Below are 24,210 nucleotides of genomic sequence, written 5' to 3'. Positions count from 1 at the left end.
AGATAGAAAGTAAATTAATGGTTGCCTAAGACTGTGGGGGGTAGGAGCAAAGTGCACAAATGCGAAAGTAGATGCTGATGGTACTGGTTTCTTTTGGGGTGATGAAGATGTTCTGAAATGGATTGTGATGATGATTACACAACTCTAAACAGACTAAAAATTGTTGACTTGTATACTCTAGACAGGTGAATTGTATGGTTTGTGAAGTATATTTCAATAAAACCATTATGAAAATAAATAAACAATGGAGACACAGTTGTCCCTCAGCTGGAAGTTTCTCTTGAGCCTGAGGCTAAAGTTGCCTTTAGCTCAAAACAATCTGTGTATCACAGAGGCACATCTTGGGGCGATTCATTCTGGAACCCTGCACTACTCAGTGTGGTGCATGGAACTGTAGCTTCTTCACCTAGGCACTTGCTAGATATGTGAAAACTTCTAGTCCCACCCAAGACCTACTGCAGCAAAATATGCATTTTTCTCAACATTCCTGGTGATTATCATGAATGCTAACAAATGCAAAATCACTGTGGTACATTTACACAATGGAATATTACACAGCAGGAAAAAGGGAAACTCTTCCATTTTGCAACAACATGGATGGACCTGGAGAAAATTATGCTAAATGAATTAGCCAATAAAAGAAAAAAAATACCACATGATCTCACTGATATGTGGAATCTAACGAACAAAATAGTTAACAGAAGCTTTGATACATTAAATAGACTAACAGCTGCTGGAAAGGTGGCCGTAGAGGGCTGGGGTGGGGGGGGGAATAGGATGAAAGATGGTGTAGGGATTAACGAAAGAACACTTATTCACAACACAGACAATAATAAGGGGACTGGTGTGGGGAGGGGAGAAAGTGGGGTTGGGAAGAGTTGGAGAAAGAGAAAGTGGGAACAAGTGTAATAGCATAAAAAATAAAAACAAATACATTTTTAAAAAGTCCACCCCAGACCTACTGAGGCATTACCCATGTTTCACAAGCTCCTCAGCAATGACTGTGTATGGTAAAGCAGTGAACCAATCAACTAGCTGAACTTTCCCAACTTACCAGCTTCTATAAATATCATATGGGAAACTTATGTTCTCTGAAATGTCCTAACAATCTATATAACTTTAATACATTTTCCTTTCCACTCACGTTTAAATCAATTACTCAAGTATATATTTTGAATTGGCATTAGAAAGCCAATAGTTAATTCAATAGTATAAATTTTCTCAAACATTGCAAATACATAAAATATCAAATATGCACTTTCTATTTCTATATTACAAATTATAATTTTGAAATATCTCCAACTTTTTAATACTTAATTTTAACTACTACTGGTTTTTGAGGGATGCTTATCTATCAACAATAAACAATCCTATTATTCCACTTAATTTTAGCTCACTGGTTAACTTTCTTAAGTATTTAAAGAACTAATCCCAATCCTATATCTGCGCTTTCAGAAAACAGAGTGAAAGCGCATTCCTAAGCTCATTCTGTGAGGGCACTAGTTCCCTGATAAAGACAGCAAAAGAAAACTACAGACTTACGTCTCTCATGAATTTAGGTGTAGAAATCCTTTTAAAAAATTAGGAAACTTAATTTGTGAATATGTAAAATGATTACCACTGTAATCCAGTGGGATTTACGTCACATGACTTTGGAGTTATATTCTTATGTGATTTTTGGTGCCACTGTACCATTAGACAGTACAATGTTAACAAATTGGCTTCTAGATCTTTCTTATGGCTTTGTCTAGTCAGTCAGAAATTTTAGGGGAAGTCCTTGTACTGAGAAGTGACTTTTACTATTATTATTAGTGTAAGAAGTACAGCAGCCTTATGTAGAAGGTGCAATGGACACTTAAAGGAGTCTAGTTTGGTGTGGAGAATCAGGGACTTATGTTGACCCCATAGGAATGTGGTTTTGTGCCTGAGAAGAGAGCAGATGTGATGAAATATTCCACAAGGAGAAGGAACCTAAGGTGTAATGTGAGCTGTGTTTTTGTTCTAATATAAAGGGAGTGGACAAGAAACCAAGAGGAGAGGTACATGAGCAAGTTCAACCTAAGGATGCTTTTCCTTTAAATCAATCTTCTAACAATAAATATAAAGCCCTCACTCCTCCTGTACATTACCTCAGGCAGATGCCTAACAATGCTACGTTCTTTTCCCTTTTGGGAGAGTAATTTTTAAATAATCATATTATATAGTAATTGTATATTACTTTTATTTTGTTTTTAATTAGGAACTCAAGATCAGAATTAGGTTCCCTCTCTACTTTGGAAATAAGCAGCATATCTGGCTGGCTCCTAGTGATTTGATAAGACTCATAAATTTTTGTTGGCTGGACTTATTGTGGTTACTTTTATTCCCTGCCTGGTAACTTTCATTTCCTTCCATGAAACTTCCAGGACTTCCTGTGGAACAAAGATTATGGGAGCCAGTGGGATGGGCTAAGAACTTGCCACCCCAAAATACACTTCTTGGGGATATGGGCGACTTTATACTGATTATTTTTAAGAAACAAAATACTAGGGAAAAGCCTTTAAACTTCTTCCTAATTGCATAAAAGAATTTAAGAGGGCCTGCTCCTGGAAGGGAGGGTAACATCATATATAACTGCAGGTTAACATGAACTAGTGGGGGTGTGATAGGCAGGGCGGAACCTAGCAAGACTCCTTTGATCAAAGTCATCTCTGTATTCCATCGTTCCAGGTGGCCCAGCAAACATGTAGTCACTAAACCTCTGCTCTTCCATCTCCATGTGGAGTGCCTTCTTGTCCTTTGAAGTCCCAAATCACAGTACCAATTTATAAGCCTTGAGGCTTCATTGGATCTGTCCTTGAATCCCACAGTCTCATGGAGCCTCTGTATGTACATTTGTAATAAACTTGGTTATTTTGCCTCTGTATGTACATATGTAATAAACTTGGTAATAAATAAATTTTCTTCAGTTAACCTGTCTTGTCTTCATTTGATTGTTAGACCTGCTAGAAGAATTTAGAGAGATAAAAGAAATATTAGTTTTCCTCCTCTATAACCTTGATCATTTGAAGACATTTGTGTTGAATGAATATTGTGATGTGTCTTTACAGTCAGCCATACACAATATGAGTTCATTGAAACAGTTCCAGGCTGCAGACAACTGAAAATAAGAGTCCTGCCTTTGGGCAGTTAGCAATCTAGTTTGAGGCTATAAAGCTTAATGCACATTCTGTAACATCTGACCCTCACCCCCAAATAGCTACTGTTTATTGAGCAACTATGGGATTTGCATGGTGTGTGTCCATAGGCATGCATGCATCTTAGCACACAGACACACACACACACACACACAAAAATGTAATTCTCATATAAGCCTGGGAGAGGACAGCAATGTCTTTTTCTTCCCCTCTTTTTTTTAGCCTATGAGAAAACTGAGATTTAGAGAAATTAAGTGACTCCCTTCATCTAGAAGTAGGTGGTGCCAGGCTTTTGAGTCAGGCAGAGAAAGGTCCCAGAGCAGAAGCGGTTCAGTTAAATTTGTATTGTGTGCTAAGAAAGAACTGAGGTATTCACATCTTTTACTGGGACCACAGGCAAGGTATTTCATGTATATGAGCCTCATCTTCCTAATCTGCAAAATGGCTCCTTCTTTGTTGGGTTGTTGGGGGAATGAATGAGAAAGTGCAGGCCAAACACTTAAGCACATTCCTAAACTCCCAAAGGCTCTGAAGGTCAACAAGTGAATTAAAAATAAACTGACATCACTGGTAACCCTCAGAGAAGGGATTCAGGGGGCCCTCCAATCCCAGGATCTGTGGTGACTATGGACTTCACTGCTTTTTATTAAAAACAACCAAACAACTTACCCCTGAAATTCAAAAATTGTTTCAACAATCCCATTTATCTACCCATACTCTTTTCCTTAATTCTATTTGGCTTCCCAGAGATTTATTTTTTGGCATGTGAAGGTGTGACTCAGCGCCTGGTAGGCACACCGGGCTTGAAACTAGAGAAAGAAGCAAAACCTCTCAAGCAGTGGCCTTTCCCTTGCGCAGGCCAAGTCTCTCCTCCCTATGGGGGCGTCCTGGGTGACAGACAAGAGGATGTCCATGCCTGCTTCCTCCCCCTCAGCACCAATTCCAGCGCCACAACGAACTGGACTGTAAATGGAGGGCTGGGAGGGTGGGAACGGGCTTGTTACAAGTGTCACACATGCAGTGGACTTAATAGCCACTGGTGTGTCCGTAACCTGCTGGACCTCCCCTTCCTCTTTCCAGCCAGCGCCAGGCGCGGGGGCGGGGCCCGGCCAAGGCGGAGTGGAGGTGGGCGGAGCGCCACAGGGGTGCCAGCGGCCATAAGGGCGCAGCAAGCGAGCTCAGCCTTCCGCACCTCATCCCCTCATCCCTGCCCTGCACAGGCCCCACGCTCCACCGCACTCCCGCCCCCTGTGTCCAAGTCCCCTGGCCTGCCTCGGGGACATCCCCGCCCCGCTCGCAGGGGCCTCAGGAAGGAGCCGCTGGCCTCGGGCTGCTCGTCTCTCGCACCATGCCCCGCATCGATGCCGACCTCAAGCTGGACTTCAAGGATGTCCTGCTCCGACCTAAGCGAAGCAGCCTCAGGAGCCGAGCAGAGGTGGGGCTCTTTGAAAGCCGCAGTGGGATGGGATATTTTCCAGGGTGGCGCAGGGGAGGTGGGTGGAAGGCAGTGCATTGTGGTAATAATACCTTGCCAGCTTTTCTGTGTCTGAGGGTGGCAGGGGTGCCCACCCCTGTGCCGGCTCCCTCTCCACCAGCTGAGGAAGGGAAAGCCAGCTGGTTCCCTGCCAGGACAGGAGATGTCTTCAAGGGGCCCAGCTGGGGCCTACAATTCTAAATCCGGCCGGCGGGGTTGGCCAGGGGAAGTACACTTTAGAACTAGACCATGGAGGAGCAAAGATGAAGTGACCAAGTGCTGAGAAAGTGTGGGGAGGCTGGACGGGTGCATTTAGGGAGAAGAGGACACAGTGGAGCCAGATCATGAAAGGAGAGGAAAAACAAGGGAAGATCCTTGTGATTTTGGCACTGTCTCAGCGGAAAACTGCTGCTGGTTGAGAGTCAGATCCAGCAATAGAATTTCTTTAAGATAACTGGGAAACTTCAGGACGAAAAGTTCGGGGTGTACTTTCTGCATTTCAGTGACCATGCTGGGAGTGAGGCTGGGGACCTGTGTCTGGTGGCACCCCTCCTCTAACTGGACAGCCAAAGTCCAATTCAGTCCTAGAGAAGCTAAGAGCACTGGGGTGCAAGCGTGGGGCTGGGTGGGAAACTGGATCCAAGCCTGAAGAACAGGTGGACACTGGGCTGGAAATAGCCTCTGGGTGGGGGTAAGGATGCCCCTGTTGTTGAGGAGGAAGGTCAGACTCTGAAGGGTAAAGGCAGAGTTCCATGGAGTGGTGTGTGCTGGTGACAATGGCTTTGCCTGGTCTGCTGAGAGCGGAAGAGGAGGGTGAGGAAACTGGACTGGGTCTGAAGGCTGGGGCCGCGGGAATAAACCAGAGGAGGCTGAGCCAGCTCACTATTCCTTACACTCGGCTCTAAAAACCATAAATAAATCGGCGGGCTGCCCACCGATGCCCAGGCCCAGCTGCAGTGCCTGGTGCTGCCAGCCAGGGGCTTGTTTGGATTAGAGAGACCTCCTGCCAGTGACCAGAACCAAGTCACCTTCTCAAGCAGGAGGGTTGGCAGCCTGCAGCAGGAGAGGATGGGACAGGACAGGAGTGGAGAAGGCAGCAGGGGAATGGGTAACCCTCATCAGGCTAGCCTAGGTTGGGTGACTCTGTGCCTGTCCTGCATCATTTTCTTCCGGGTGCTAAAGAGTGGGGCAGACTCAAGGAAGAAAAACAGACAGTTTGCATGGCTGGCCTGGCCCTCCCCAAGTGTAAGCTGTGGTCAGTACCTAAGGCCAGACTAAGACGAGATGTGGGCATTCTAGGCAGACTCATAATTTGGTGGTCTCAATATTCTTTAAATATTTGTTCAGAATTCACTTAGTAGAGAGAAACTATTAAGAAAAATTATATGTTTAAAACAAGGATATATTGTATGTATTTTCTGAACTAGGAAACATCTTGAGAAGGTACAGCATTTTGAATTTACATAATAGAATGAATTACTCTTTCCTAGGGAATAGTATGACATCATTTGGTTTCATAATTTGGGCTGATTGAAACTATTAATGTTTCAGCCTCTGATAGCGCCTTACAAGTTACATGTACACATTGTAATGAGAACTCTGTGTCCTTGGGAAAGGTTTTCATATTTCTACTTTTGTGGGAGTTTGCCAGCTCTGTGCCTGGAAACCTGAGCTAACTGGCGTTGCCTTTCCAGTTGGTTCCTGTAATAGTTTAGCTTCCTGGTGTCCCAGGCAGCTGCTTGGCTGGCTACCCCTCACAACCTGACTGCCCGCTTCACTGGTGTTGAGGGATGTAGTCAGGCCTAGATCTAGTCAGGCTTCTAATCCCCTCTCAATGTTTTCTCAGTTTGCTTGTGGATGCCTGAAATGTTTTTGTCCTCAGATTAAAAACTTTTCATTGCACAATCAGATAAAAGCCACATGTAAGCCCTCCGGCAGAAGTCATACCTGAATGCAGTTTCAGGGCTGGGTCGTAAATGACTGGTAAATGACCAACTTTGAGCTGAACCAGAGAGCAGATCTGAGTGGAGCCAGGACGGAAAACATTCCCCATGAGAGCAGAGTCTGGCTAAGAAGGGAGAGTTTTGACTATTGATAAGATTGATTACGGAAACAGTTTTGCTTTGAGCCAGGCCTGGTGAACAGGAAATGGAGGGAAAGTGATGTCCCACTTGGAAGTTGGAGTATTCCTGTTAGGGCATTTCCACGAGTGTCACATAAAATGAATTTGAAGTTACCTTCCAGAAGGAAGGGGTATGGGTGGAGATGGCCCAGGTGGCCTCTCAGTGGTGGTACCAGATGGGCAACCTTCATTTCTCAACTGGCTGTGCATTCATGGCCTTCACCCATGTCTTCACGAGCCCCGGCGCACAAGAACAAAGTGCCACAGGGCTGTGGGAAGGGGCATTTGGGTCATCGTTCCTGAGGAATCGACCTTTGGTGACTGAGGCAAGAGCTTGTCTTTGTCTGATAGACCTGGAGCCTGCACGCCTTTGATTCCCTGAATGCACTGAATGTGTTCTTCTTCAGGACCCATTTCTGGCTCAGATGTCCCCACTTAGTCCTTATGCTAGTAAGAATTTTTTTTTTTAAATAGAAAAACAAAAACTTAATAGAACTATGACTTTGGAAGTCAGATACTGAGGAGAATTTGCATCGGAAAACTGGCCACTTGTCCCAGGACAGGGAAGCAGGACATGACGCAGTGGGTGCTGCATCTCCTTGAAATTCTGAGGTAGTTTCTCAGCAGTGGTCCCGTGGGAAGAGTTCTGGTCCGGCCCGATCAGGCCTCAGCCAGGGAAGAGACATGGCGGATGGAGAGGATACAGGGCTGGGAAAAAGGAAATCTGGGTTGCAGTCCAAGCTCTTTACAGATTATTTTACTACCTGTGCCCCTGGATCAGTTTCCCAAGGCTGTTGTAACAGAGCAGCACAAACTGGGAGGCTTCCACAAAAGATACTTGTTGTCTCACAGTTCTGGAGGCGGAAGTCCCAGATAAGATGCTGGCAGAGTTGGTTCCGTCTGAGGGCTGTGAGGGAGAATCTGTCCCAGGCCTCTTTGTCTGGTTGTTTACAGGGAATCTGAAGTGTTCCTTGGCTTGTAGTTGCGTCACCCTGATCTGTACCTTCATCTTTACGTGATATTCTCTCTTTCTGTGTGTCTATGTCCCAATTTTCCCCTTTTAAAAGAACACCAGTCATACTGGAATAGGCCCACCCTGATGACCTCATTTTACCTTGATCATCTGCAAAGACCCTATTTCTAAACAAGGTCATTGGATAGGACTTTAACGCCTTTGGGAGGAAACCGTAACAGAACAGCTTTGCTCTGTAAAATTATGAGAGTTTGACCAGACTTGTTATTCATGGATGCCTCCGAATCATCTAGGAAGACACTCTAAAGATACACATCTTGTCTCCAACACAAAGGTTCTGATTTATTATGATTGAGGCAGCCAAAGCATGTATATTTTGGACATCCTATGATGATTCTCACGTGTGCGAGGATGCTCTGGACTGGCCACGGGAGCCCTTTCCATTTGTGGGAGCCTGTGGCTGTCTGATAATGTGCAGTTGCGTGTGTGTCTCCTGAGAATTGATGGTGACGCTTCCAGCGGAGAGAGCACATCCCGAGGGCTGGGCTGGGCCCACAAATTATTGCTTGAGAAAGGCTGGGAGCCAGAACAACATTATTCTTGCCCGTTGACCAGACGTTAATTTATTCCACTTGTGATCCAGCAGGACTACAAAGATGAGAGGTATTGTCCCTGTACTTAGACTAAATGATCTACACAGATAATGAAGAACACAGTTAATGAGAGAATTGCTTTAATCAATACCATCCGCACATCTAAGCAAAAGGGTCCCCTGACCCCTCCTTGATGGACAGGGCCTGTGGGCTGTGCTGTTGCTTCTAGGCCCTTCTCCAGGTTCTCAGGATCCTGGATTTCTCTGTGCTCTTGACTTAGAGCTGGTTCCAAGGCCTTCCAGGGCCTCCCTGCCAGGTGTGTTTTCTCAAGAGCCACCTGTGCTGCTGGTACACTTGCCTTTAACCTCAGAGAGTGGCCAAATGGCAGGCGTTTGTCGGAGTGGAGGTGTGTGTGTGCACGGGACTTAATGTGAGGACTGAGGTGTGCACACAAGGATTTGGATGGAAAGAGGAGGGGGTGTGGACTGCCCGCCCAGGCTGGCTCCCTGTGATGTCATGTTCTGGTGCTTTCCAGGTCAGTAATGAAATTGTGTTTGTTAAGATAGGAGGATGGAACAAAATTTATGCAGCACCTTGTCAGCTTGCCTTATAAGCTTGAGGTATTTAGAAATGTGGTGGGGGCCTCTCTTTGTACTTTCGGGACCGTTAATGTTGGCTGACTTTAATGAAGCTGTGTGTAAAGAGCTGCAGAAATACGTACTTTCGAGGTTGGGGTGGGGTGGTTTGTTACTTTACGTTTCCTTTCAAATCAGGTTTGCAGCGTGAGAATTTGGAGGTGCTATGTTTGTGCCTGAGAGGCTGGAATAGTTAAGATACCTCTCTGAGTGAACAGCTGGTCTGTTGTGTGTGTATGTTGATTAGGTTGAGAAGATAATTTTATTTATCAGTTTAGAATTAAGGATTGCATAAAACCTGCCATGTGGAGAAGACTAGGATTGAAGGGGAGAGTTCATTGCTAAGGCTGACCTTTTCCGTGAAAAACTATGGGTTTTGTTGTTGTGTATGTGCGTACTGCTGATAGGTTTTGGACTGCCAAGAAAACCCCTTTGTGAGCTCAGCTGGGTGTACACTATAGCATCTCTTCCAGTGCATCTTGGGAGGAGTGTAAGAGTAATTTGAGACTAAGGTATTCAAATTATTTTAAGCCTGGGAAGTCAAAATGCTGGGGCCATGAGTAGCACAGAAAGTTGCAACAAACAGACCCTGGCAATTATAGTTCATAATTTAAATATAACTTGCTTTCACTGAAGTAATATCAAGAGTCATAATGAGGAAGTTGAGAAAGAGATGACGCGCCCCATATGCTCAGGCAGTGACAGCATGTCATTTCCCCTGGTGATCGCTGTATAAGGCCAGCGTGGACATACTTAGGACATCACTCTCCCAGGAAGCCTGCTGGACAGAGAGCCCTGTGTGGAGAAGCAAGAGAAGGAAAAGCTTAGGAAGCCTGAGGTGTCCCATGCTGTTTTTTTGACATGTTGATTGCAAAGTGAAACTTGTCTGAAATGAGAAAGAATGAAAGGAGGAACAGAGAAACACTGGGAGGCAATGATTACTGCTGGTGTACTCTCAACGCCAGGATTAGTGTAGGTGGATCCAGCTTATTTCAGAAGCTGAGGATTCACACCTGTGTTCCTCTCGCTGGTTCTCCTTGGGGTCTGTATCCATCAGGGTCCAGCCGAGGAAACAAACAGTGCTAAATATTTAAAACAGGGAATTTAATACAAGATACCCTGACACTGCTCAGATGCCAAATGAGATATTGAGGCACCCCAGCAATTGGCACCAGTGAGAAACCACTTCCAAAGGGGAGAAGGCGATCTTACTGAGGCCCAGCGGCTAGGAGCAGCCTGTGAACGCTGGAACAAAGATCCTGTGGGCCACGGCAGAGGGTTCTGGGGGAACTACCCTGACTACAGGCAGGCCCTCTCCTCCCAACTTCCTAGCTCTCCCCCAGTTTGCTACTCAGTGACCCCAGTGGCTGAACCCAGCCAAGAACCAATCTGGGAAGTGGATCCTGCAGGGGGTGGCCTCTGTGTGATCGGAACGTGGCAGGAGGGGGCGAGGATTGGATCCGTGAACATCCGGGCCTGGATCTGCCCTGGGTCAAAGAAGTGATTGTGACTCCGCTAGGTCTTGGTGAGCACCTCCTAGCACACTGCTTTTGCAGAACCCACCATCATGGCCTAGCTCTCCTGGTAGCGGAGTTAGTCATACATGCCCTGAAGATGCAGTTACAATAGAATTGGAGGGCCCTCCCTCCAGCTGTTGGCGAGTCAGAGGAACAAGCGTTTATGTGCAGACACATATGGTTGCAGTGTACTCGCCCAGCTCTTTGAAAGATGCTCCTAATTAGAGAGCAGCTGAGCAGGTTGAAAGGGTAAGGAATGAATGGTTTACAGCTCACTGCAGGGTGAATTTGGAGTGGAAGGTGAGAATTAAAGGGAGGGCCATGGTTGGCAGGGAAGAGTGGAGTGGATTTTCTGAGAAGGGGAACTGTTTCTCCAGTGCTTGGAAGTGGGGACAGAGAACGTGTATGTGGGTGTGTAAAGCTGGGATGGACCAGGCTGGGGACAGAGGGTGGCAGTGGGATGGGAGAGGGTCCTGAAGGAGAGGGACCTTATGGTTTGGAGTCTGGGCTTGGTGGCAGAGCCTGCAGTGCCTTGTGCTGGCGGTTGAGGATGCTAAGGAGCCGGGTTCAGCTTTTGTACTTGGACGGCAGCGCATTACTCGGTTTCCTCAGGGACTCTCCTGTTTTTGGAACATCTGGCCAAAGAGAATCCAGGGGCATCCACTTCCTCGTGTTCTTCCCACTTGCTTCAGATTCTAGAAATTCTGCACAAATCATGCAAAGAGCGAACCATTTCTTTTCCCTTTTGTGCCAATAGGTGGATCTTGAGCGTACCTTCACATTTCGAAACTCAAAGCAGACCTACTCAGGGATTCCCATCATTGTGGCCAACATGGACACCGTGGGGACATTTGAGATGGCAGTGGTGATGGCACAGGTAGGTTGGTGGGCTTTTCCCCTCTGCTGCTCACACTGGAGGGGTTGTCAGGACCCTCCCTGGACTTGTTCAGACACTCTGAAGAGAAAAGGGAGGCACTTGGGTCCATGGCTGTGGCCAAACTATTTCGTTCTGAGTCTGAATGTTGCTGGAGTCACTTTTTTTCTTCCCCCTTTTCAGTCAGAAATGATGGGTGGAGTCTGGACTTGTCATTCAGTGAGATGGTCTAGAGCCACTTCCATTTCTTCCTGGATGATACCCATGATAGTTTTGGAAATTAGAGATACAGAAAGAAGGGGGACATTGTGCGATATTGTAAAGTTAGTCGAGGCCATGTTATGTTAATAAGAAGAGGGTGAGTGCCTTTAAATGAAATTGCATTATATGTAGAAAACATGTACTGAGCACTTACGTGCCAAACACTGGATGTAATGTCACAGCTTCACCAGGTAGGTACCTTTTGCAGATGAGGAAACTGAGGCAGAGAGGGAAAGGAGAGGTGACTTGGCCTAGGGCATTCAGCTAAGTAGAGACAGAGTCAAGATTCAAACCCAGAATAAGAGATTTGCCTCTCAGTTTACACAGACAGATTACAGTCCAAGCTCAAGGTCCCTTTTGGCCAGTTACTAACCTAATTTCCTGTCAGTGGAGTAGCTAGTATTCTCTCCTTGGGAAAAATAAAGGAAAAGCCTTTTGTGGGCAAGACCTTCATTTCATGCAGCCGCGTCCCGGGTGCAGTGCACTTTACTCATCCTACACGCCAACACTTTCTTGTCATATGCACAGGATGTATGTGTCTATTTCCACTGATGATCCTGCCAAGTGAAAAAATAAATCCAATTAGTTGAAAGAGCTTCTCGCTGTGGGCAGCAAGTCTAACCCCAGGAGGTGCTGGGAGTTATTATTAGCCAGTGATTAGAAGGAAGATCTTCAAACAAATTATGAGCTCAAAAAATACCGTAGGTTGTGGTCTGTGTGACTCCATGATCGTTGTATTATCTGTCGGCCTTCAGCCCCCACTGAGCTTCGAGCTAGAGGCTAATAAATTAATTGCTAAAGGAATGTGTATTTTTTTCCTCCCCATCTTTTCCTTGCTTTGCTCTGTGATCAGCCATTGGTACTAATGAATCATGTGTTCATGTAAAAGTGGGGGGAATTGGGGAGCAGTAAATAGCCCTGATTAATTCATATATCAGATTACTAGTCCATGAAAAACATACATGTTATGCTCTTCCCATTTCCATGGGAAAGACTTCCAACTGATGAGACGGTGTACCCTGAAACGGCTAAACATGTGTGGGTACTATGAGTTTCTGTTTCTGGGATCCACTGAGTAGTGCAAGGTGATAAAGCCATAGATTTTAGATGGGAAACTGGATGGAGAAACGGACCCAGAGAAGTCGGGAGAGAGGCTCTGATATCGGGGCAGGAGCCTGAGGTCAGCGGTCAGGTTTGAGTTTGGTGCTGGCCATTGACCCTTACTGGCCAAGCATTTGTTAAATTGTTTTTAAATTAACATTTTTTTAAAATTGAATTTATTGGGGTGACATTGGTTAGTAAAATTATTTAAGTTCCAGGTATACAATTCTATAATACATCACCTATATATTGTATTGTATGGTCACCACCCCAAGTCAGGTTTCTTCCATCACCATTTATCCCCTTCTGTCTCTCCCCCCACCCCAGCTCCCCTCTGGAAAACACCATGCTGTTGTCTGTGTCTATGAGGATTTTTGTTTTTGTTTTCTTTTGCTTAATCCTTTTATCTTTTTCACCCAGCCCTGCAACACCCCTTCCCTCTGACAGCTGTCACTCTGTTCTTTGTATCTATGGGTCTGTTTCTATTTTGTTTGTTAGTTTATTTTGCTCATTAGATTCCACATATGAGCGAAATCCTGTGGTACTTGTCTTTCTCTGACTGACTAAATTTCTACTCCTTTTCTGTCCACAAAGTGAACATCATTGTACAAAGTTGTTCTGTGAAGTAAATGAAACAATGTTGCAAATTGCTTGCACAAGTTAGGTACTGCATGAATACCAGATAATACTAGAGTTTATATAATTCCTTTCCTTAGGAATACCAACTGCTGATGGGTTTAGCTTTCAGCAAGAATTATTTAGGGTGTGAACACAAGGAAAAGCTTTCAGGCATAAGTTGAGGTTCTTTTGGGCTGGCAAAGCAGAATTTGCCGAAAGGAGGCCCTTCTTGGCAGGGGACCTGCTCTTGGCCTAACGCAGGGGCTCAGTGGGGGCAGGGCTGAGAACTCACCCTTCTCCCTCCCCCGCTTCCTGGCAGAGCCACCTAAGTCCTGACTGCGGTGTTGTCTGATTAGATTAGGATGGAAAACCCCTTTTGTGATTTTACTAGTTTAACCTTTGTCTGTTTTTGGCTCCTAGGAGCATATTCAAAGCTAATTAATTAAACATGACTGGCAGGAGTATCCAGTGCTTTTGTGTGGTTGGCTCACCCTCAGCCTCATGGAGGAAGGAGGCTCACTTGACTTCTTACCTTAACGGTGCTGTTTTCTTTCCTAGCACTCCCTGTTTACAGCAATTCATAAGCATTACACCCTGGATGACTGGAAGCGCTTTGCCACTGATCACCCAGAATGCCTGCAGGTATGACTATTAATGTTTGTTGCAGAGGGTGGAAAATCTTTGGGGTTGGCAAAAAGATTTGAATCAGCAGCCGGTAGACACACAGACACACCTGAGAGAGTCCTGGGGAAATGCAATTGTGGTCCCGCAGCCCTTCATCGTTGCAAGGGATTGGCTAAGGGAACCTGTTTTGTATCCTGTTTTGAAAATACTAGGATTTACTTGCAAGGGGTATCTGCTTTTTTTCCTTGAAAGGTGAAATGTTATGAGAGCTTGGGGAGGACCTCTGTTTCCTGCCAGGGGTAGATCCAGTCTGAACATTCCTTTTGGACGTAGGAAAAAAACATCTAGCGATAACGAGTTGTTTTGGAGCTGAATAAGCAGTATGCCAGCTAGGATGGCTATAATCAAAAGACAGAGAGTAACAAGTGTTGGCATGAGCGTGGAGGGAGTGGAACCCTCCTGCGTTGCTGCTGAGAATGTAAAATGGTACAGCTGCTTTAGAAAACAGTTTGGCAGCTGCTCAAAAAAGTTAAACATGAGAGTCACCATATGACTCAGCAGTTCCGGTCTTAGGCAAAGGCCCAGTAGAAGGAAAAATGTATGTCCACATAAAAAGTTGTACAGAGGCCCTGGCTGGGGTAGCTCAGTAGACTGAGCACTGGACTGCAAATCAAAGGGTCAAGGATTGGATTTCCAGTCAGGACACATGCCTGGGTTGCGGGCCAGGTCCCCAGTAGGGGGCGCCTGAGTGGCAACCACACACTGATGTTCCCTCTCTCCCTTCCCCTCTGTCTAAACATAGATAAATAAAATCTTAAAAAACAAAAAGAAAATTTGTACAGAGGTTTTCCTAGCAGCACTGTTCATAATAGCTGAAAGATAGAAACAAACCAGAAATCTGTCTGTTGTAGGTAGAAATTACCATATTTTGCCATGTATAATGTGCTCCTATGTATAATGCACACCCACATTTTTGGCCCAAACTTTCAGGAAAAAATCATTTTAATTTTTTAATTCAATTATTTATTTATTTATATTTAGACACAAAGCCAATGATCATATTCCGGGCATCATTTTGTATATGGTTACTTTTATTGCTTTCTAGAGTTCTCCTTTTAATGCATAAACATAAATAAAAGAATTAAAAACATTTATCTAGATACAGAATTAGTACTACCCATGTATAATGCGCATCCTTATTTTTCCCTCAAAAATTTGGGGAGAAAAGTGCACGTTATACACAGCAAAATACAGTAGGTTCTTTCATGGTATCACAAGGAAGCATTCCAAGGACCCGTGCATGGAGATTGGGGCGTGGGAAAATGGTTTATCTGTGTGGAGCGAGAAGCTCCCCCTGGTGTCCAATGTCTCATCTCCCTCTGTCCCGTCATGGAAAAAGTCCAACCTGTCCTCAGCAAGGCTAAGACAAAAGCCAGTGTCCAGAGTGTTTGCATCATACTAAAGCTTAGTTCTTTGGGGCCCGCAAGCAAGTGGTCTCAGTCCCCACCCAGGTAGCTTAGCTGGTTTTCCCAGCTGCTGCAGTGGTCGAGTCTCTGTGGCTGCTACGGACACATGGCTGTGGAGAGAGGGTGTGTGAGTGCATGGGGTTAATGTGGGTCACCTGGGTGAGGGAGCAAGGGGGAGACAGAGAGAGAGCGCTAGCGAGCTTCTTTGTTCCCCTGGGATTGTATTAGCTTGGGTTTGGACCAGGTGCCTTTTCAAAAGAATCAATCAACTTCCCAGGCTTTGGATGGGTTGACATCTCCTAGTTAGACTGACAGGCCTCTATGGTCCAGTGCCTCCCGGTGTGTCCCCCCAACAATCTGGTACTGGAAGGGGGACAGAGAAGTGTTAATCTCCTGGGTGGAGAAATGCTATGATCCTGTGGAGTGCGAAAAGCTGTAGCTTCCTGATGGAGCAGGCTCATGTTCCCCAGTCTATTAAGCTCCCTGTCTGAGTCCCTTTGCTCCTCTCTCTCATCAGTCATTCGCTAATACCAGTGGTGACACAGCAGCTGATGAGTGAAATCTGGCATATCCAGGCAAAGGAGTATCATTCAGCTATGACGAGCAATGAAGTACTGATACATGCTACAGCTGGATGAGCCTTGAAAACATTTTGCCAAGTGAAAACGCCAGACACAAAAGGACACATATGTGATTTTGTTTACACGAAATCTCAGGAATAGGCAAACCTGTGGAGACAGAAAGTACATTAGTGGTTGCCTAAGGCTTGAGGGAGGGTGAGACCTACAAGGTGAGAACTTTTTGGGGGGTGATGAAAATGGTCGGAAATTGATTGTGGTGATGTTGCACCACTCTGAATATACTAAAAACCCTGGAATCGTGCACTTTAAGTGGGTGACTTGTATGGTATGGTTATATCTCAATAAAGCTGTTTTTTTTAAAGGGCAGTTTGAAAATAATAAAAAGCCCCGATATAATGTGCGTGCCTGTCCTCCTGGTACGTTCGGGTGGTTCCAAGCTGGTGCCAGCAGAGCGGCTGTCTGCATTGGAGACACTCTCCTCCGAGCTCAGGTTATCTGTGATCGAAAGATGACTTCACATTGCACTACCTTGGAGGCTGCACTGGCTTTTTTTTTTTCTTTTTCTTGTCCCTGTGCTTTAATTGTGTGTGGACTTTCATTAGTGAGAAGGTGGTTTGGGAGAGAAAATAATTCCAGCTCAATAGCAAATGCTTCACTTTTGCTGTATTGTGTTCACATGAACTACACTTTTTTCGCCTTCTCTCTGTAAGAAGTCAGGAAGGTAACTCTGGGGCAGTGTGTGGTTCACTGGAAGCTTGGCTTTCACGACCCAGAGTGATCATTTGACTGACTGCCCTGCCTCCTCCAACTTACAGGCGGATTTTTCTGAAAAGGAAAAATGTTAAAAACACAGTAGCCCTGAGAAACTAACTAATCTTGACTTCCATGTGCCAAACATGAACAGAAATGAAGGGGAAGATGCAAAGGGTAGCAGAGCTCCTGTGGGAGGGAGTAGGTGTGTGGGTGGGCAGAACTGGTCTGATCGGCAACGTGGAGTGCCTGGGCTGTAGCTACAGGGCCGTGATCTTTTTGAGAATAACAAGGATATTAATATGTGTCTGTGCTCTGGCGTATGGTTTAGAGCTAACAAGTTAAAATATTCTTACAATATTTCTATGAAGGTGAGATGCCAACTCTGGGCACAGTCCTGTGGCTTAGTCTCACTAAGGCATAAATTGCTAAACACGGGCCTTTTCCCAAAGAGCATTTTCGGAGGAGCAGATGAGTGGCTTGGAGGGCCCTGGTGCTGTGGAGGTTGGGGGAGGGGGTGTCACGGGGGTGGGTGAGGTGGCTTCAGATGTAAACACATCCAAGTGCAGTTGGGAAAGATCACTTCAGGCTCCTTTGTTCACCCTGGGCCACCTGGACCTTTTCATAGGGACAGTGAGATTCGCAGCTCTTCGGGACACAGTTTGCATGTGGTATTTGTATTGTACTGAGAATAAAAATGAAAATAGGAAGGAGCTTTAGCACAGGAGTTTTAAATATCTTTTCCTCCCTCCTCCCAATCCCCAAAGTAAGAGGCTTGGGGTCATGGCCACAGCGTTGACGTAAGGAGGCCCAAGTTCACTGGCCTCCCTCCATTCTTCACGACTCTCCTCTCCTCCAGGAGGAGAATTTGCACCAGCAGTCACACGATTTGGAGTTCCACATAGAGAGCTTGAGGAAAGTAAACGCCAAGGACAAGGGTTTCCAAATATTTAATAAATTGTTTACTAGGAAGACTCTGTGGCTGAGGGCCAGGGTTAAGGGTATATGCAGTTTAATGGTGGGAAAGACAGCAGGGGCAAGGCGTAGATAATTTAATGAATGAAAGTCCTTTGCCTCCGCTGCTGCATGTTTCTTGAGCAGGCCCGCTGTGTGTGTATTTGACCAGGGTAACTTCAGAGGGTCAGTGTACTGTCCCCAGAGCAGGCGAGCGGATGGAGACAGGGTCTGACTTTGGAATACTACTCACTGTTCATGTCTTGCACTTTTTGGTTTATTTTTGGTGTAGCATATAGCCGTGAGTTCCGGCAGTGGGAAGAATGATCTGGAAAAGATGAGCAGCATCCTGGAAGCTGTGCCGCAGATTAAGTTTATTTGCCTGGATGTAGCCAATGGCTATTCGGAGCATTTTGTGGAATTTGTGAAACTCGTCCGTGCCAAATTTCCAGAACACACCATTATGGTAGGTATGGTGGAACATTCTGTAGATGGGGAAGCAAAAAGAGAGGTGTTCAGTGTGCCAGGGGAGCTGTATACTCCAGAGCTTTTGGTGCCTTCTTATTAGAAGACGAGTTGAAAATCGCTGGAAAAGGTGGAAGCAGCTGTGGAAGATCTGAAAACTAACTCACCTCTGTAAGCAGTAAAATCCAGGTCCACATCGCCGGGTAGGGCTCCTTATCTCTGCTTAATTTCTTCAGAAGTTTCTTACCACGTGATACCTTTCAACAGAGGTCTGTGTCAACTTCTTTTCAAATTATAAGAGAAAGTGTACGTAGAAAGTTACAGAGGTAACGGAAGGGAGCCCGCTGGGCTGTGCAGGCTCAGGAAACAAGTTACAGAGGCAGGAGAAGGGCCTTTGGAGCGGAGGAGAGAAAGGCAAAAGTGATGCGCCTGGGGGGAAGGAGAGGGGTCAGGGAAGGCACGGGTGTGCTCCCGCGAGGGACAGCCGGAGATCAGATTTTAAAAATGAAAAGCCCGCTGTAACTGGGTTTTAGTTTAACAAACTTACGCCATCGATGCCCCACGCCCATTGCCAGTAGAAATTGCTGCTGTGAGAGTTGATTCCGCAGTATAAACATTTCACCATAGTCAACTATTATTTGCAGATTATTTGGTGTATTGTTTTATCTAGGATCTTTATTCTTGACCTTTCCTGCCTTTTTTACATTTTCTTAATTATTAACACCTTCATTAGTTAGAATATATATTTGTTATTGCTGGGAAGTGTGGCTTTTCGGAAAAAAGGAACTAGAAACGCTAAGGTTAAATTTGGCTTTTGGGAATCTATGTTGTAATCACGTGTGTCTTTACTGGTCTTAGTTAACATGGCGACTATAGATTGACCACTAGATAAGCTACGTAAGTCTCCTTTTTAAATTTATTCCTCCTCACATTTCAGCAGTGTGAGAAAGTTGGTAGACAGGAACTGTTTCTATTGATGGAGTTAACTATTGTGTTAAGGATTTCCAACCAGTTTTAAGATAAGTATTTTTATGTTTTCCAATCACATGAGAAGAAAGGATCAAGAATTGTTCCAAGATCATCCAGCTGTACAGTGTCAGCCGTGGGGTGGGAAACAGCACGATTTATTTCACCCTCCGTAAGTGCTGCCAGCGGCACATTGTTGTGAACAGTAATACCACTTACTGATGCCCACTGTGTTCCAGAAGCTTTCCATCTGGTTTTTCTTCCTCTCTTCTTCACAACATCTCTGTGAAGAGTAGGAGCTGTTGTCGCAAACTTGCCACAGATGAGGACTCTTAAGCTTTTACTTCACTGTTACACTTGGGGATTTCACAAGCTCATAGCATCATTAAGCAGTAAAGCTGGGATTTAAAGGCAGGTTGTTCTGAATGAAAGGTCCAAGGTCTTTCCTTGAGACTTGTTAACGTGCCCCATCCTTGTTAACTTGGGTGATAAAACTCCTTTCTTCCACTAGGCAATGTGCATGCAACCAACTTCCTGCTTCCCGGTTCTGAGGGGGTTGACTTGTCTTGTGCTTGCGCTGGAGGGTGATGAAGTACCCAAGGACCCAAGGATGGGTAGTGGTGACCACAGTTGGCTCTTTGACCCCCAGCCGTCTGTGGTAACTTTGTCTCCAGAAAGACAGAACGGAATGCTGGACTCCAGGGAGAGCAGGAGCCCCCACCCCCCAGCTAGGACCTCATAGCCCTAAACAGCACTTGCTATTAAACATAAATTCTGTGAAACAACGGCTAGATGGTAGGAAGAGCATGACAAGTATTTGCTGAGTTAGAAATAAGGCAGGCCCAGGGTGGCTACGGACAGTCTTATCTGAGGTGGTGGAATCTAGATCTTTCCAGAAATTTCCATTTCACCTCTGGTGTTTTAATGGCCCTAGAGAGGCAAGTGGCTAAAAAACTTGGGAAGTTGTGCTTTCTGACTACTGGCATTTGGGGTATAAGAGCTACCTGTGAAGGTTTAAGAATCAGAAATTACATGGTTTTAATGAGTCAGCCTAGTGGTTCCAATTTCTTTTTCTTTAGTAATTCTTGTATTAAATAGTGGACCAACATATGGAAAAGTGAATAAAACATGGGTGCTTAATAGTCATAAAACAGCAGCCCTTCCGTGTCCCCGCATTCAGAGGCCCCACCCTGACTCTGGGGAGCCTCTCCCCTCTGTGTGTCTCTGCTTTCACACCCCTCGATGCCTTCCTGAGAAGCGTCACTTAATCTTGCCTGTGTGGGAACCTTATGTAAATGGTAAACCTGTTGCATATCTTGTATCTTCTTTTGTTTAATAGCAGGTTGCGATGCATGCATGTTGTTTGTGTGTTACCATTGTTCCTGGAATGAATCTTTTTTTTAAATCTTCACCCTAGGGGGTCCTTATTGACCTTAGAGAGAGGGGAAGGGAGGGAGAGAGAGGGAAAGGAACATTGATGTGAGAGAGAAACATTGATTGTGCCCTGACTAGGGGACCAACCCACAACCCAGGCGTATGCCCTGACTGGGAATCGAACCTTTAACCCTTTGGTTTATGGGATAACTCTCCAACCATCTGAGCCACACCGGCCAGGGCTTGGAATGAATCCTTAATACTGTTTCCCAGATGCCTCACTAGCCCTGTCCCCTCCTGTACTTTGCCGCTGGTTGTAACACCATTAAATTCACTAACGGAGTGATTTTCAACCCTTTTCACCTCGTGGCACAATAAACTAATTACTAAAATTCTGCGGCACACCAAAAAATGTATTTTTTTGCCGACCAGACAAAAAATAGGTATATGAAGGTAATTTTGATTAATTCACACTGGACAGCTGTTGTTATGTGGGCTGTTGTCATTTTTTTGACATTCTAAGGGAAAAGAGGTCAGTGCCCCTGACGAAATAGTCAGGTATTGCATGTTTTAAAAATTCTTGCGGCACGCCAGTTGAAAATCGCCGCACTAACTTAATGCCCCAGAAGGTGGTGTGGCCACATGAGCTGAGCCACATTGGGGAGGTCACAAAACTTCTGAGTCTCATTTTCCTCACCTCTAAAGGGAGGCCTCGGATAATCCTGGCTGGAGAATTCCTGTGGGGGTCGGATGGGGTGGTGCTTGGTAAACAGCGTGGTACTCACACACAGGTGTGTGTTGCCAGTGAGCGGCACGGACAGCATGTGCTCTGAGAACTGTCAGAGATGGGAGGCTGGTGGAGAAAGGACGGGGGTGGGACGGGGTCATTTGTTTTTGTTTTGAGAAGAGGGAGTAAACATGTCTATACCACCTCTTTTAAAAAGCAGAGATACATTGGAGCCCCAGAGCTTCCCATTTGCATGCTCCCAACAGCTGGCCCTGCCTAGAGCGGAGGTGGGCTGCCTGCTGTGGAGTGCAGAGCGCCTGTGTGCCACCCCTCGGGCAAACTCCAGGGACAGAGGGCAGTGCAGGAGGGGGCAGGCTGGTAGGACAAGGGGCAGGGGGCTGTTGCTGGTGCAGGGCCTGGGAGTTGCTGTGGGGGATGAGGCAGGGAGGGGGAGATTGGCACTGAGTTCCCATGGCCCTCTGGGCAGCTTTCAACAGCAAGCGCCTCTCCAGCGGCTGCTGGCTGGTCCAGGTTGTGTGATTGTTCTTGTCGGTTTCCCCAGTAATGAACGGGAGTATTTGGCAAGGCTGGTGTTTATTCCTAAGCCATTCTTTTCCTGCACTGACCCCTGAAACCTGTGATTCATTCGGAAACCTCCAGTGCTCTTAGTGTCCTCAGTTGTGGAACTGTAATTTCCTTACAGCTTCCGGAGGCAGTGTGAGGGTGCACTACTATTTGTCCAGCGCTTTGAAACTGACAGGTATGTACTATGGGTGCCAAGTGTTGACTGTTACAGTGTAGGGAACAGAAGGGGTGCTCAGAAATGTTCTTGGCGGAGGCTGGCAATTCTGGTGTCCTGCACTGGGAGGGAGGGCTTGTTGCTTCCTTTGCCCAGTGCGCTCTGAATTCAGATGCACACCCTTTTCTCTTGCCTTTCACCTTGGGCAAGCCTCACCACATGTAGGGAAGGAGGAGGCAGGGGGTTGCAGAGCACGTCTTTGGCAGAGAAGGCTCACGTAGGGGTGCTGGCTGTTAGAAGAGAGTAACAAGTGGGTACATTCTAGATGCTGTGGGAAAAGGCACTGCTAGCATGGATGAGCCACTTCTTGGTTAACAATAACAAATCCTTGAATAAGGATAATAGCACCTGCATTTAATAATGTGCCACTTAGTCTTAGGTCAAGCAACTTTCCAAGGACCACGCCCAGGAGCCTGGGGTTTGGAGCCAGGCAGCCTGCCCCCGAGCCCTGGGATGTTTCCGGTGTTCCTGTTATACCATACTGCCACCAGTCCATGTGCCAGCTCAGGCTTGCTGGGACGCAGAAGTCCTCGGGTTGGCTCTGAGACATGCTTTTCTGCTGGTGGCTCTTTCTGACCCAGTGCTGTGAGGAGGTAGGTCTATGACACCTGAGCTCTTCGATTAGACTGGAGGTCTAGCTCAGCACCCTTGGGGAATGCCAGGTCAGCCACAGTGCCGGTCCCAGGTAGCCATGGGCATGGCCTCAGCACCTCTGCCTGTGGCCCTTGGCTTAGTCACCTGTCTGCACTCTTTCCCCTGCACTCCTGGTCTGAGCCACAGGAGACACGTCCCACTCTGTACCTCCTCCCAGAGAGGCTCTCGCTCTCCAGTGTTCCTGGCAGGTGTCCGTCGAGGGAGGCCTTAACTTAGTCAGTGTGTTGCACTGAAGTCCGAGGGACTTGTTATGACTGATGGCACCTCTCAGGCTGGGCTACCTGGAGTTTTTGTTGGCACCGGGCTTCTCTGAAATGGACCTGTGGTAGAAGCCATGAGAGTCTCAGAGACTCAGGTGGTGTTTGTCTCTGAGAGTCACATAGCGAATAGGTTAATGTGCCGTGAAACATGGCGGTCGTTGCCTTGTGATCATCTCCCTCCCTGGTTCCCCGGGCAGGTGGATGCCATTTTCCATGTGCCTGGCACAAGGCGCTGGTGCTAGGTTTCATCACATTGTATTTGGAGTTGGCAAGTTGTGGCTGTGGGCCGTACCCAGCCTGCTGCTGTTTGCTGACCTCTGCCTCATGTCTTTCTGTAGAAAGGGTTTTTCTTGGAAAAGGGCCTCAGAAGAGCCAGTAAAAAGTGGGTAGAGAAGTTATTGTTAAAGAGACAGAATTTTAGTTTGGGAAGATGAAAAAGTGCTGGAGGTGGATGGTGGCGATGGTTGCACAACAGTGTGAATGTCCTTAATTATTTACAAATAGTTAACTCAGCTAATTTTATGTTATGTATATTTGACCACAATCAAAACTCAAAAACCAAAAAAAGAGAGTAGAAGAGCAATCCACAGAACTCACCCTGAAGTGGAAGGACTAAGACGTTACTGCACCCCAGCTGTCACCCTAAATGTTACCATGACGACAGGTGGGCGCGGTTAGTGACTTTCCAGCAAGACAGGTTGAGCCTCAGAGTTGAAGTGGTTTTCTTAAGACTACGTGGGGAGTAGGAGGCTCGGTGTCCTACCCCAGGTCTTTCGGAACTTATTTTGCCACAGATATCCCTGTCCAGGAAAGCTGCAACAATCGGGGCAGAACAGTCTGGACTTGGGTTTTTCTCCCGAGGACTTTGTAAAATGGTACAGAGGTATTTGAAGTATTAGTTGGGTCACCTTTCTGTGCCTTTCTGGGGCGCGAGGTCTCCCAGGGAGAGCGGTGCCCCGTGGAAATCTCCCCTTGCCGGCGCTGGAGCCCCGATAAGGCTCTGCGGATTTACTTGCGGCTGCCCAGATGATTGTCCGTGAGCTGCCCGAGTGACAGCCGGATGTGCTGCTGGCTGTGGCCCCATCCTGACAGTCCATATCCCCTGCCCACACATGGTGCCGCGGGCCAAGATAAGTGAGCCCCTCACTAACCACTCCTGATCCCGGCAGCTCCCCGGTCACAGCCCAGGCGGGGCTGCCTCCGCCCGCCCGGGCCTTCACTGGAGCCTGGCCGCACTCCTGGCATC

At 46.4% G+C, this 24,210-nt stretch overlaps 1 protein-coding gene across 1 annotated transcript in view; it reads left to right on the top strand.

The window, feature by feature from the left end:
* Positions 1 to 4,350: 4,350 nt before the first annotated feature.
* GMPR (guanosine monophosphate reductase) overlaps positions 4,351 to 24,210 on the top strand; it is a 40,973-nt gene continuing 21,113 nt past the window's right edge. Inside the window, exons 1-4 of the mRNA XM_024565418.3 lie at positions 4,351 to 4,611; positions 11,248 to 11,367; positions 13,903 to 13,986; positions 18,012 to 18,185. Coding sequence (XP_024421186.1) covers positions 4,525 to 4,611; positions 11,248 to 11,367; positions 13,903 to 13,986; positions 18,012 to 18,185 — 465 coding nt within the window. The 5' untranslated portion in view covers positions 4,351 to 4,524. The remainder of the gene's footprint in view (positions 4,612 to 11,247; positions 11,368 to 13,902; positions 13,987 to 18,011; positions 18,186 to 24,210) is intronic.

Source organism: Desmodus rotundus, chromosome 3 (genome assembly GCF_022682495.2).
Source record: "Desmodus rotundus isolate HL8 chromosome 3, HLdesRot8A.1, whole genome shotgun sequence".
NCBI lineage: Eukaryota > Metazoa > Chordata > Mammalia > Chiroptera > Phyllostomidae > Desmodus > Desmodus rotundus.
The sequence above is the reverse complement of the archived record's forward strand: the minus strand, read 5'-3'. Positions and strand labels throughout refer to the sequence as shown.